The following is a 14,029-nucleotide window of genomic DNA, read 5'->3' on the forward strand; positions in this document are numbered from 1 at the left end:
TGCCATGAAGTCAAAGAGCCTGATCCACACACAGTTAGACTACACACCAATAGTGCTGTATGTCAAATACTTGCTGCTGCTGCAACCCTGCTCTGCCCCCGGATGTGGACTGAGGCCGCATCAAAGAAGTGTTACAGTTAGACTGCACCAGGACCGCTATGATCAGATGGTCAAAATAGACCAACAGGTGTGCAAAGACACAAATGAAGTGCACCATACTGGTCTAATAAGGTCTTATTCATAAAAATCCACAATTGTGTTGAAGTTCATTTTGCAGTGCGGTAAATAAGACATGCACACTGGATGGAAAGTTCAGTTTTTCAGTGGCAGAAGTGACATTCAAGGATCTCAGTGCAGCTACAAATTACATTTATATAGTGCAAAGAAAAATATGTGAAACATCCATTAAATGCCTATTACTGCTGTACAAAACTGTGCTTGGGCCTGGTGCTACAACACATTAGGAGCCCATTACACAATACCTTGGCTCATCTGGCTTTGGTTTGTCCTTAACACTGTTTCACATTGAAGTCCTTTACTTTGAAACAAACCCAAATCAGACCACAGAAGGACCAATCAAAGGCCACATGTGCGTCAAATCATTCTCAATACACATTTGTTGACAAAACATGAGAGAAACATTCTCATTTATCATGTTTGGTGCCTTTTTATAACACTGACTCAGATTTGTAATGCCTGCTCAGTATCTCTGATGTAAACTGAGGCCTCTTCCGTGCTGTTACTGCAACAATCTGTCCCTCAAAACAACCGTGATCACCATGATTATTCATGGTCAGTGCCGCATATGTCAACAGGTTCTGCAAAAATGTGTAAAAGCAGTTGTTCAGCATACCAGTATCTTGGCCTGATGGTGTGGGATGCAGGTCACAAGTGAGCCTTCAAGTCTGCTTGGAATAGAGTAAGACCTGAGCGGCTGCACAGGAGACCCATTAAAATAGTACAGATTACTTTGATAAAATTTTCTTTTTCATGCAGTGACATAGAAGCTGTACTGATGTCAATAGAGTCACATGTAAGTCGAATCATTCTGCAAACAGACTGGATAGACTGATTTTTACCTCTATGAACTGCACTTCATCATCACCCTGAATCTTGGGCATATACAATAAAGCATGCACACATACACACACTAAGAAACATTAAACATGAAATGCTTATTCTGGCTTATTCAAGAACTTTAAAAAAAAAAAGTTCTGTTGGTCTGAACCATGTTTGGCTGCACATTATTAGTCTGCTGCTTGCTAAGACATTAGGAAAGGTCACTACCAAGACTGACAAGCACGGATTACTGTACTGTAATTACACATTGCATTATAATTGGGTTTCCTCTATTTTAAATATGTTTCTTGGTTTCTATATGAAGATATGTCCTTTCATTTGGCTGATAACACATTGTACAGTAGCAACTATTTTATTTTCTTCACTGCTAAACACTGCTCTTGTTTTCTGAAGCTAATATCTTTTGAATTGTAGCTTTGTGCCTTCTCCCCCCAAAGGCCAGAAATGTATTTATGGTAAAAACAATATTTCACATGTAAGCTGCCTTCATTTTGTTCTTATTCATAGTTACACAGATTCCTGTTGATGGTCTTTTCTACACAAATAGTAATAGTGAAACTGTGCACAGAGGCCTTCTGCTGCTTCCTCTACTCCAGTGGCCACTCTACAATATTCCCCACCGTACACTACATGCAGATCGCATAGCAACAAAGGCCTATGCCTGTCACTATCGATTGAATGCCCCTTACACATGCAAGTATGTGCGCGCGCACGCGCTCACGTGAAACACCGTCACCAACACCTCCTCCTACTCCCTCTATCCCATATGCACCTCTATCTTTCCACCTCACATGCGCTACACCCCACCACCCTCCTCCAACCCCCCCCCCCCCCCCCCCCCCATCATTCCATAATATTCATGGGTCGTCCATTCCCTCTGCCCCCTCCCCCATGTACACACAACTCGCCGCCCACTCTGCCACCCCCACTTCCCTGCCTGACAACACCACCACCCGGCATCCCATAATATTCATGCACGCGCTCCACGCACATTCATACACAGCAGAGCATTCGGCTCTTTGTTGGCAGAGATGCCTGAGCAATGTGAGCGTGCTCATGCACAGCAGTCATGTTTCTGCCTGATATGATTATTCCATCCGCGCTCAGACTGCTGAGGCAGGTAGCCCTCAAGTGCAGAGAAGTAACTAGGAGAGAACAAAAGGTGGCAGGTCACATTTCTATCTCAAAATGACTTTTGTTGTTCATGAAGTCCAGACTCACCCTCAGGCAACCACCCCAGAATGAGGCCAATCATCCATCCCATGGTAAGCACCAGTGGACAAAGTAATATCAGTTTAGAGCTGTCCCACCTCACAGTCTTTCAATAGTCTGCTGCTGCTGCTGCTGCCTCCCACTACAACTGAGGGCATGGAAGCCATCTCTATGTATATGTCATGAAGGAGCTTTAACAGGCATCTCTTTAGCCTCTGCAACCTGGCTACAGTCAATCAGCACTGGACCATTTCAGCATGATAAAATGTCCACAAAATAGGGGAAAAATAAAGATAAAAAAAGAGGGGAAGTTATTTATGAGAACGGGGAGAAGGGATGAGCATAACAGAGGCGCCGGACATGACAGTGACCAGCTCATCACCATGGTGTTGCTGTGGGAGACAGCAGAAGACGTCACTTGGAGAAACAGGGGACACAAAGGAGGAATACGACATGAGGAGGACAAAAACAGAGGAAAGGGGGCCTAGAAGAAACCTGTGTTTGCAGTTACAAAGTGCTGTGTGGATGGGGTGATCATTTACACAGGAACTGGGTGTCAGAGGGTTCAGGTAAAGGGGTCACCACATCCTGAGCAGGGAACACAGAGCAGTAAATATGTTTAATTAGGCAACTAACTTTTTTTTTTTAATGGCCTCTAGGATTTGGTTCATCTGTCAATAATAAATATTACACAGCTCACACATTGTACAGCAAGGAATTTACAAACTAAATAACCTTACAGACAAAACAGCATGGTGCTAACAAAGCCAACATGCAAGTGTCTACAGTTAGATCAGTTTGGGCTTTTCCCCATCAATTAGAAATTTGCTAAATTAATTTTTTTTTTTTAAATAGGAACACTGAGACAATTAGCCCAAAAGAAGCTAACTAGTAGCAAAACTACCAATGTGAAGCTAGTGACATGTGCTAGACAGTGACATTGATTTTTTTTTCTTTTTGGTTGGAAGGGATGGATACTAAGGCTAAAAAGACATCAAATATGGGTTTCAAAACTACCAAGTGAACTGTAAAAAAAAAAAGTGCATGATGGCAATCATGCGGTGCAAGAGGTGCAGTGAGTGAGAATTATTCATGCCGTTTAGTTCATATTATGCTGTGATCCCTACACTGATATAAATTCATAAAACATTTTTCTCTCCTCTCATATTTGAATGAATATTTGAATACATACCATGTCATTCACTTTTTCACCTCAAATCTATCTTTCACAAACTTATTCTTCACTGCCTTTTCCTAAACCCAGCGCAACGTCCATCCACTCTTTCCCTATGTCCTTCTCTCCCTCCTATCTCGTGATTTATTTGCCTCAGTTCCAATATTTGTCGGCAGTGTGTTTTCTTCCCCTTGTCTAAATGTCACCCCTTCTTCTAAGACAATATAGGGAGTGGGAGAGAGGCAGAACAAGAGGGCGAATGCGGGGGAGATAGAGGAAGGGGAGGGGGTGGCTCGTAAAATCAGCAACAAAGTTTGGGAAAATTAAACATTAGGTAAGACGCTTTCGCACATGCAGATTCATATGTGTGAAAACAGAACTGCTGTGTCATAGTTTATGATAGGAGAAGTTTGCAGGACACCCAAAGGATCGATATCCCTGCTGATTATACCTGCAACAGAATACAAAGGCTGCAGTTTGAGTAGGTGCAGAGTTTCTTTTCAGCAGAAGCATTCTAGCACATATATAAACACGCACACCTGCATTTTAACATATAATTGGAGCATATATGTACGCACAAAAAAAACAAAACATTAAAACAATCATTAAGAAGAATATAGCCCTCTGTCTTAGGCTCAGATAAGTCTCATGCCAAACAAACCCAATAGAGTGTATACTTACACTTTAAACACTTAAGTTGTACAAGTATTACCCTTTTTCAAAGCCTCCTCCTCCTCTCCCTCGGCATCACTCCACACCCTGGAACACGCCTGTCCTCCCTCTCCCACCCTCACTCACTCTCTACCTCCTTTATAACCCATCACTCCCATCTTACTGCTCTCACTCATTCTGGCTGTTTCAACCTCAAAGGGATGCATTTGTTTTGCTGGGACCAAACTGAGTAGCTGCTGACAGATTTTTTTTTTCTGGAGCTACAGAACATCTGGATTTAAAGTTCTGCTTTTATTTTTTTTATTTATTTTATTATTGTTGCTTAGATTTTTACTATTTTCTCCAAAGAAATTGGAGATGTGGACGTATTGTTCTGTTGTGATCTTTACTTGAGCATGCTTTTGCTGATGAAACTGATGAAACTAGAAATAAAAATTGATCAAAAACTTTGCTGATTTAAATTTGGACAAAATCTGTTCAAACAAAAAAGAAGGAATAACTGGATATCACAGGACTATGAACTGGTAAGAATCAATGTCACTTTTATCAAGCTGGCAGGATATTATATTCTCTACTGGCAATTGCAGGAAAAGAAAACTTTTCTCATATATGACATATTTATTTATTATTATTCCTGGTTTGCTACACCAGATATGAATAATAAATCAGGTGTACAGTCTTTATAAATGTTTTGTCTCATAATTTATACTTCTAAAACTATGAGATACTTAGAGAAACTTTTAAACTGAAATAAAAAGGAATACATTATTTACTTATAGGTTATTAAAAATGAAGAACTGGATGAATATCAATTTCTGCAGTGCATTTGTCACTAATTTGTATACTTGTCATTTCAACAGATATGAGGGGATCACCCCCAGACTCTGGACCAAATCAAATACACAGACAGACAGACGGACAGATCATTTCAACTGTGGAGGCGGGCAGCGTGCTGTCCAAAGACCCAGCCTGACACAAGGAGACAGACAGACAGACAGTCTGATGCCAGCTGTCTCTACTGTCAATCTCACGGCACCACTCCTCCTCCTGTTGCTATGGGCAACCCACCCCACCATGGCAACCAACTGGCTGTAAGTCTAGTGTGTGAAGGAGGAGGAAGAGAAAGAAGGAGTTTGTTTGTCATGCTATAACTTTTAAAAGATGGTGACATGTCTCTAAATCTCTTTCAGTTGCTCCCTCTCTTTCTTTGTTTCACTCCTGGTGACCTTTTCTTTTTTTCCACTTTGTCTTCGCTGTCCCTTCTCTACCTTCTTCGTCTAGTCCTGCTTCTATCTTCGCTGCATGTCAGCCTAGTTATTCTCTGTGTTTTTACTCCAATCCTTTGCTTAAATATGCATCTTCAGTTTTTGTCACCTAAACCTGCTGTTAGTCAGCATACCACTCCCCACCTTTTTCTCTTCAAGCTCCCTGGCAAGGCTGCCTCGCTCCAGGCCCATGTCCGGTCCTGCCCCATGTGCACGGCTGAGGGGGCTGACTCCAGGTCAGGTGGGGGTGTGCAGGGCACGGGGGGAGACCATGGAGTCTGTGCGCAAGGCAGCCGAGATGGTCATAGAAGAGGTACGGCTGGAGAGCACAAAGTTTCATGGTTATGATTGCACAAATCAATATTGTGAACATTATTTGTCTCACAACCACCATTAGCTTCAGAATCAATTATTACCAATTCACTAGATGTTGGAGCTATTAACATCTATGTTAAATTCACTGTTATGTATGTCACTCTCTTACTCAGTGCCAGCACCAGTTCAGGAATCGCCGTTGGAACTGTTCTACCACCCCACGGGGGATCAATGTATTTGGCAGAGTGATGAACCAAGGTTTGTACATTACTGAGCTTGCCTGCAGAAAAATCATTGAACAACTCTTAAATGTGTTTGAAAGAAAACGCTCTGTTTTGGGTTCAGGTACTCGTGAAGCGGCCTTTGTGCATGCTTTGTCCTCAGCAGCAGTGGCGGTGGCCGTGACCCGAGCTTGCACCCGAGGGGAGCTGGAGAGGTGTGGATGTGACAGGAAGGTCAGGGGTGTCAGCCCAGAGGGTGAGCATGGATCTGTTGCATGTAAAATGTAAAGGGTGAACCCACAGAGCATAAAAATGAGGCTTCAGTGCACTTATGGCCATATCTCAGGAAGTGGTGTTTTTTCCCACTAGCTGTCAACAGCAAAACACCTTTGCGGTTATATTATCGATTGCTTATGTCAAATGTATCAAAATGGGAATCAGACAATCGTCTAGAAGCTGATTTCTTCACTGATCCAGTAAGGATTTATCCTTAAACTTCCATACTTTTTCCACTTCAAAAGAAAAACTTTAAATTTACTTTCAAGTTGCGATAATGGATGCATCCCAGTTTCCATGTGGTCTCTGTCCCACCACAGGGTTCCAGTGGTCAGGGTGCAGCGATAACCTGTCCTATGGTGTGGCTTTCTCCCAAACATTTGTGGATGAACCAGAACGAGCCAAAGGGCTGTCGGCAGGGCGACCGCTCATGAATCTTCATAACAACGAGGCTGGTCGAAAGGTTAGTGGGAGTAACTTTAAAACTTCCGTTAACTTCCAGTTTTGTAATCTGTGGGAATATAGTTACCACCTGCTCTTCTTACAGTGTATTCACTATCCTTTGATCCTCAGGCCATCCTTCACAACATGCAGGTGGAGTGTAAGTGTCATGGCGTCTCTGGCTCCTGTGAATTGAGGACCTGTTGGAAGGTAATGCCTCCATTCAGACGTGTTGGCGTTGTGCTCAAGGAACGCTTCGATGGAGCTACAGAGGTATCAGAACACAACTGCTTTGTTACATCTTCAGTAGCTCAGTAGGTGAATACATGACCAAGTTGGATAATTCAAAGCTGATACTTCAGGAGAAAAACTACAACTTTCCCTGAAAACTTTAAAGTTTCCCCAATGACTCTCAACATTTTCTTCTTTCCAGGTCCGCCTGACTCGTATAGGATCCAGGACAGCCCTGCTCCCCCGCGACCCCCAGGTCAAACCCCCTGCTGCCAGAGACCTTGTGTACCTTGCGCCCTCTCCAGATTTCTGCCATCTCGATCCTGATAACGGTATCCCTGGGACTGCTGGTAGGAGATGCAACGGTAAGATCAATGGCATGAACATCTCATGGGAAAAAAATCTAGATTATTGAACTTACAAATCAATTCCATAAAATCCTGTTGCTTTCATCTAAAACACACCGCAGGAACCTCTCGGCTGGCACCCGATGGCTGTGAGCTGGTGTGCTGTGGGCCAGGATACAGAGCAGGTCGGGCTGAGGTGGTGCAGCGCTGCTCCTGCAAGTTTTCCTGGTGTTGCTCAGTTCGCTGCCAGCAGTGCAAGAACACAGTAACCATTCACACCTGCAGAGTGTAAGGCCCAGACAATACAAACAAGACCAAACGACAGCAGAGCAGAATCCACCCCCCACCCCCCCAAAAAAAAATCCCAGACAGACTCTCCTCAGCCAGTGGAATAAGAACAATGCAGACTCTAAATTATCTTAAATTAGTGTAGCTAAACTGATGCCGCATATTGCCAGAGGCTAGAATTTGACTGTTATGTTTTAACAGCTGCAAAGTTAGAGCACAGCAATGATGAGTGAAAAAGCTTCAACAGTAACTAAAGGTACAAACAAGTCCCTTTCACAGTTCTTGAAGTTAATCAACACTGCAATTTAAAATAATGAGAAAGGCAAATGGGCAGGCACAGGCATGCATGCACACACATACGCATGAACACACACTCAGCAGGTAAACTCACAGTGAACTCACAAACGCTTTTAAAGGTGAACTTACTGGAACTAACACAGAAACACTGCAGCATTATTTTTGATTTTATCCAAACTATTCACGTTGTACCCTAGACTAGCAGGTCTTTGAACATTTACTATATTTATATCTTCCTCTCTATTCTGATTTATTTATTTGTATATCTGAGTTTTTGCTTCACTTCAGTGTCCAGCAGCAACATCTTAAACAGCAAAAATAACTTCTACTTATATCAATGTGTGTCTTGTAATTGTCCCTCACCTTCATCTCTTCTGTGTGTTCCAGCAAAAGCAGTGATGTTAGGTCTGTTCAAGAAATTTAATAAACACAGTAGTTTTATCCCAAATACGCTTTTTGAAATTCTTCCTGAGCAAATGTGTCAGCAACATTTTGATTAGCAAGCTGCCATGAGTGGTAATGCTTGATTGCAGCGCAGGAGTCATGTATGGGACCGTTTCTTTAATTTTTGTCTTACGTTGTATTACGTAAGTAATATGAGGATGTTAATGTGTGTCCTTGGAGAGTAGTAATCCTGTAACTCATGCTGTACTAGCTCATGCACAAGCCCTCAGGTGAGATGACCATTCATGCCAGCCGCAGAGGGTGGTAAAACCAGTGTGTAGTGCAGCCAAAACATAAAATGTAAAATTACCTGTTGGTGCACCAATAACCATGAAATGTGCCAGCAAATGGCAGAGAAGAAGAAGCCGGCTGGCCGATGTAAAAGAATGCAGGTTTAAAAATATTCAGACTGGCTTTCTTTTATGAAGAAGGAAATGCAACCTTAACAGCTGTTAAGCCTCAATAGTACACATGATCTTTTGTAGTAATAAGCATTGGTGTAGCATGACTGTTCACACACAACTTTACTCTTGCTAAAATAACCAGTTATGATTTGTTGTACATGCAGAATTCTCCCTCCCACATATAAAAGCATGGTTACGTTTATTGTAATTCAAATTTTATTAAAAATATCCTGTGATTACAAACACCCAGAAATTTACGAGCAAAGGTTATCATCTCTATTGAGATTAGGATCTATTCAAAATATTACAACTTAATTTTTTATATAATCAATCACTTGAAGTTGGTAGTCTAGCAGTAAAAAAAAAAAAAAAGAATAAAAGTCAAGTTTCAAACTGAATAATTGCTAAAAACTTCCCAAAACTGAGTCACTGAATTAATACAACATACACAAATGGAGAATAAAATATAAAGGTTGTCATGACAGAGGGGTAATTGGTTAATAATTAACATGGCTTACCAGAAAAGGCACTGGGAGTTGGAAGAAAGTAATCATTTCAGACAGCTATCGTTGTTTGGAGTGACAATAAATCTCTTGCTCTTTCATAATTCAGTGGTTAAAAAAAAGAAAAGAAGAAAAAAAAAAAAAGAAATCAAATATCACTTAACATTAAGTTTACCCTTTAAAGGAACTAACCAAAATTCATAATAAACTTAATGTTAAATGTAACTAAAGTGTTTCCCCATTTATATTTTTGCAACACTGGCTTTAAGTTCTGACAGGCCTTAAAAAATAAAACACAGAAAAGGCCAAAGGCAACTGCTTAAATCAATCTTTCTTTATAAAAAAAAAAAAAGCAACAGTGACAGGCAGGGGGGGCCCGCCCCACCTCAATATTAAAGAGAACACTGCAATTTAAAAAAAAAACAAAAAAAAAAGGAGATAGGTGGCACTTACTGCATGCTTAAGTTTTGCTACCTCAGCCTCTTTTAAAGTTTATTTTAAAGGCACTATCAATGTACATGTATATTAGAATACGTCTCAATGGCACTGTACCTCCCTTCCCCTTTTGTTTTGTCCTTGTTTTCATAATGGCCATTGAGCTTTCAGGTCTTTCGATTCATCCCACTTATTTCTTACACTGTTACGTCTCTTGCTGTCATTGTTCGTCTATAGAAGAACGCACTTTCTCTTGGTTTTGGTTTCAGGAGGCTCCAAGGCTGCCAGGATGGCCTCGTCAAACACATTCTTAAGCCCTCGCTGGTTAAAGAACAAAAAGAACCAGAGGGAGAGAGAAAATTTTGCAGTTGTTATTCCCTGTTTTAACAAATAACCTACTTTCAGTTTAAAATACAGTGAAAATTTGTTCCAAACCTGTGTCAGAGCAGAGCATTCCACATATTTTACAGCCTTGAGCTCACGCGCCAGTTTCTCTCCACTCTCAGGATATAGGGGGCGCTGTTTATTCTTTGCCAGCTTCTCAATCGTGTTGCTGTCTTCCCGCAAGTCCACCTGCGTACCCACTAACAGGAAGGGTGTGCGTGGGCAATGGTGAGAAATCTCAGGAACCCACTAAAAAAAAAGATATAAAACACAAGCAGAAGATAAATTCACAATTTCCTCCTTCCAAGCAATATATAGGTCAGGGTATTAGTCTGTTATTGAGTGAAATGTCTCAAGGACCGAGTTTCAAAAATGGTCAATTATTGAAAGGTGGCATCAAACCAGATTCATGACTAATTAGTTCTTTGAGAAATTGTTTGGATTAATCAGTAACAACAGTTAGTTGCACTGTGATATGTCTGAAAGTTAGGTTAATTTTTTTTTTTCCATTAAGGAACACATTTTTAAATAAACTGACCTTTTCTTTGACGTTTTCAAAAGATGAAGGGGAGACGACAGAGAAACATACGAGGAACACATCTGTCTGTGGATAGCTGAGAGGACGCAGTCTATCATAATCCTCCTGACCTGAGAGCAAAAGGCACAACGTAAACTGGAAGATTTTTTTTCTTTATTTCAGAGTGACAGAAACAACAGAGAGAAAATAGAGATTTTCAAAGTCATTCATTTTACCTGCTGTGTCAAAAAGACCGAGTGTATAGGGTTCTCCCCCAATCATCACTGTCACTGCATAATTGTCAAAAACCTTCAATCACACACACACACACACACACAAAAACAATAATTGAACAAAACAAACTAAAAAATAACAGCACATCTGACTGCATAGTTTTTCAATGATTGGGAAATACTATAATGAAAGAGTACTTTTTGATTTAGATTATTTAGACTTTATTCAATATTACCGTAGGCACATATTCTGAAGGGAACTTGTTGGTTGTATAGGAGATCAGTAAGCAAGTCTTTCCAACTGCCCCATCTCCTACCACTACACATTTTATAGTCTGCATCTGCAAGGAAAAAGAGAAAATAAGAAACATCACAACAGTGACTGCAAATACAGTAGACTTGACAGCCAGACAATAAGGGAGGAGGAAGTAACATCAAGCACATTATCTGTACACGATCACATATATTTCAGTTTCAGATTTTAAATAAGATGCTATTAGCTAACACTCAGTGTTAGCAGGTCATAACTGAGTCTTATACAACTGTCCTGAAATATTGATTATATTGATTCAGTTTATGTTTAAGCTCTTTTAGAGAGATGTTTATTCAACTGCATGATCACTTTGCATTAAACAGAAAGGTTTATCTGTTTTTCTGCCTACCCTCTGATATAAATTGGGTGCTCAATTGTCAGTTATAGTTAAAGTTTTAACAAACGGGAAATATTAAAATCTCAACTTGTGTGACTTTACAACTGAAAGGCTGTCAAATTTTAACAATACATGATCGATTCCTTATCACATGTCAGTTTGCATCTAAGTGTCTATTTTGAAATTCAATTCATTAATGTATCATTTAGACCACACACAGGTTAGGGTTTTAAAAAAAACTGAGAAAGAATGTCCATCATAACTTTCCAAATCAATCACAGATTAATTGACTAAACATCACAACTCTAATCACATGCAGGCATGTTAGACAAACCTGTCAAGTTAACCATCACATATCATAACACAGAGACAGAACTAGTTTCAGTTGTGTGATTTGACTTATAGTGTTTTATGTTATATTCTGTATAAAAAATGAAAAAAAAGGTAATATGTAGAGTGCTTGACACAAATAGAAGAAGTTACATTAATTAAATAGCGGACCATTTTTGAAGTATATTATATATCTAAATATTATAAGTATATTATACTCCCCGTTCGATGGTTCTCACACTGAGCAATAAAGACAGAGTGAAGAAAACCCGTCATGTCAGCCCAAGTAGACTTGTTAATACATGCGGGAGGAAAAGGTTATTGATAAGTGAAAGACTTCCGCATAGGGTGCATACTAAGATGTATGTATGGGGCACGACGGCCTATTTCTTCAGTACAATCAGAAACCGTCTGAGGTTGGATTGTGGGAAGAAAACTGATAAAACTTTAAGGCCAAACAAATTTAACTTAAACGGAAGTTAGGGACTAGCTAACCAGCTTAAAACGATCAGTGGTTATTGTCTGCATTAACTCTGATTTATATGTCTGTCAACCGGCAGACTAAAACCTCAGTCAGCTTACTTACTACAGTAACTACAAGTTAACAAAACCAAAACCAACACAGTAAGGAATTAACTGCAAAGCAGCGGTGAAAATGATGACATTTAAGAAACTGATGTTAGCCAACACTAAATCAGGCGCAATGGGAACTTTAGCACTTTAACGCGGATCTATGAATTCAGTAAACAAGCGTTTCCTCACGGTAGAAGCTTTATGCTGTTGAGAAGACTGTACTTACATATGACCCAGGGTGTGAATAAACAGAATTAGCTATTTCAGACTGTTTTTCTAACTCTACTTACCGTTTTTCTTCAGACAGGTTAGGCGTTGGTTACATCCGGGTTTGAGGGTCGAATTACTCAGAGCGCAGGCGCAGACAAAACGAGTCTCAAGCACAGGTGAAGAATAGAAACAGCCCCACCTGCTGGATATAAGAGGTATCTATCTATCTATCTATCTATCTATCTATCTATCTATCTATCTATCTATCTATCTATCTATCTATCTATCTATCTATCTATCTATCTCTTTGCCTGTCATTGAATGCAAAAGCCTGGCCATCCTTGGTCAAATTACATACTGTATTTAGTTTATTTTTGAACTGAAAATTAGTAAATACAGCCAGTGTGAAAGGTAAAACTTTCTTCAAATGTAAACACACTCTATGAATTGAAAATTAACTGGGATCTTGTTTGCTGTAGTGATGGACAGGCTGACAGATGAGGTTAGACAGGAATTTCCGTGGACCATGATGTTTGCAGATGACATTGTCACCTGTAGTGAGAGCAGGGAGCAGGTGGAGGTTTGCTCTGGAAAGGAGAGGAATGAAGGTTAGCCGCAGTAAAACAGAGTACATGAGTGTAAATGAGAGAGAGAACGGTGAGGTTACAGGGAGTAGAGGTGAAGAAGGTGGAGGATTTTAAGTACCTAGGGTCAACAGTCCAGAGCAACGGAGAGTGTGGAAAAGAAGTGAAGAGACGTGTGCAAGCAGGTTGGAACGGGTGGAGGAAAGTGTCAGGTGTGATGTGTGACAAAAGAGTGTCAGCAAGAATGAAAGGAAAGGTGGACAAGACAGTGGTGAGACCAGCAATGTTGTCTGGTTTAGAGACAGTGGCACTGAGAAAAAGACAGGAGGCAGAGCTGGAGGTAGCAGAGCTGAAGATGTTGAGGTTCTCTCTGGGAGCGATGAGGATGGATAGGATCAGGAATGAGGACATCAGAGGGACAGCTCATGTTAGATGTTTTGGAGAAAAAGCCAGGGAAGCCAGATTGAGATGGTTTGGACATGTTCAGAGGAGGGACAGTGAATACATTAGTAAAAGGATGCTGAGGTTAGAGCTGCCAGGAAAGAGGCCTAGAGGAAGACCAAAGAGGAGGTACATGGATGTAGTGAAGCAGGACATGAGGATAGTTGGTGTGAGTGAGGAGGATACAGAGGATAGGGTTAAATGGAGGCAGATGATTCGCTGTGGCGACCCCTGAAGGGAGCAGCAGAAAGGAAAAGAAGATGAAATTCATCAACTCTAGCTTTATAGACTCTAACTTGACTCTTAATTAGTGTTTTACTACAGTAAAACAGGTGTGCATGTAGGTATGACGACTTAGGTAACTATTATATTATATTTGCTCTTCAGTGCAATCTTTGTTGTTATATTTTGGTTGACAGTATTTCACCATCTGAAATCACGACATTACGAAAAAAAAAACTCACCATAATGAAAACCTCGCAGGAAGCACTAGTTGTGAGCA

At 40.6% G+C, this 14,029-nt stretch overlaps 2 protein-coding genes across 2 annotated transcripts; one reads left to right on the forward strand and one right to left on the reverse strand.

Moving 5' to 3' along the window:
* The first annotated feature begins 4,845 nt into the window (after window positions 1–4,845).
* Window positions 4,846–7,598, forward strand: wnt4b (wingless-type MMTV integration site family, member 4b). Its single transcript, XM_026317594.1, has 8 exons — window positions 4,846–5,229; window positions 5,563–5,716; window positions 5,892–5,976; window positions 6,064–6,195; window positions 6,536–6,678; window positions 6,789–6,929; window positions 7,090–7,252; window positions 7,357–7,598. Exons 1-8 carry the CDS (start codon window positions 4,928–4,930, stop codon window positions 7,524–7,526), a joined length of 1,290 nt encoding a protein of 429 aa, XP_026173379.1. The 5' UTR covers window positions 4,846–4,927; the 3' UTR covers window positions 7,527–7,598.
* A 1,262-nt stretch (window positions 7,599–8,860) lies between these two features.
* Window positions 8,861–12,696, reverse strand: cdc42l (cell division cycle 42, like). The gene is made up of 6 exons (XM_026317580.1): window positions 12,583–12,696; window positions 10,976–11,080; window positions 10,743–10,815; window positions 10,528–10,637; window positions 10,041–10,238; window positions 8,861–9,926 (listed from the first exon to the last, which is right to left on the reverse strand). The coding sequence occupies exons 2-6, from the start codon at window positions 11,078–11,080 to the stop codon at window positions 9,837–9,839; spliced, it is 576 nt and encodes a 191-aa protein (XP_026173365.1). The 5' UTR covers window positions 12,583–12,696; the 3' UTR covers window positions 8,861–9,836.
* Between the last annotated feature and the right edge of the window lie 1,333 nt (window positions 12,697–14,029).

The sequence above is a fragment of the Mastacembelus armatus genome, chromosome 16 (assembly GCF_900324485.2).
Source record: "Mastacembelus armatus chromosome 16, fMasArm1.2, whole genome shotgun sequence".
NCBI classification, from domain to species: domain Eukaryota; kingdom Metazoa; phylum Chordata; class Actinopteri; order Synbranchiformes; family Mastacembelidae; genus Mastacembelus; species Mastacembelus armatus.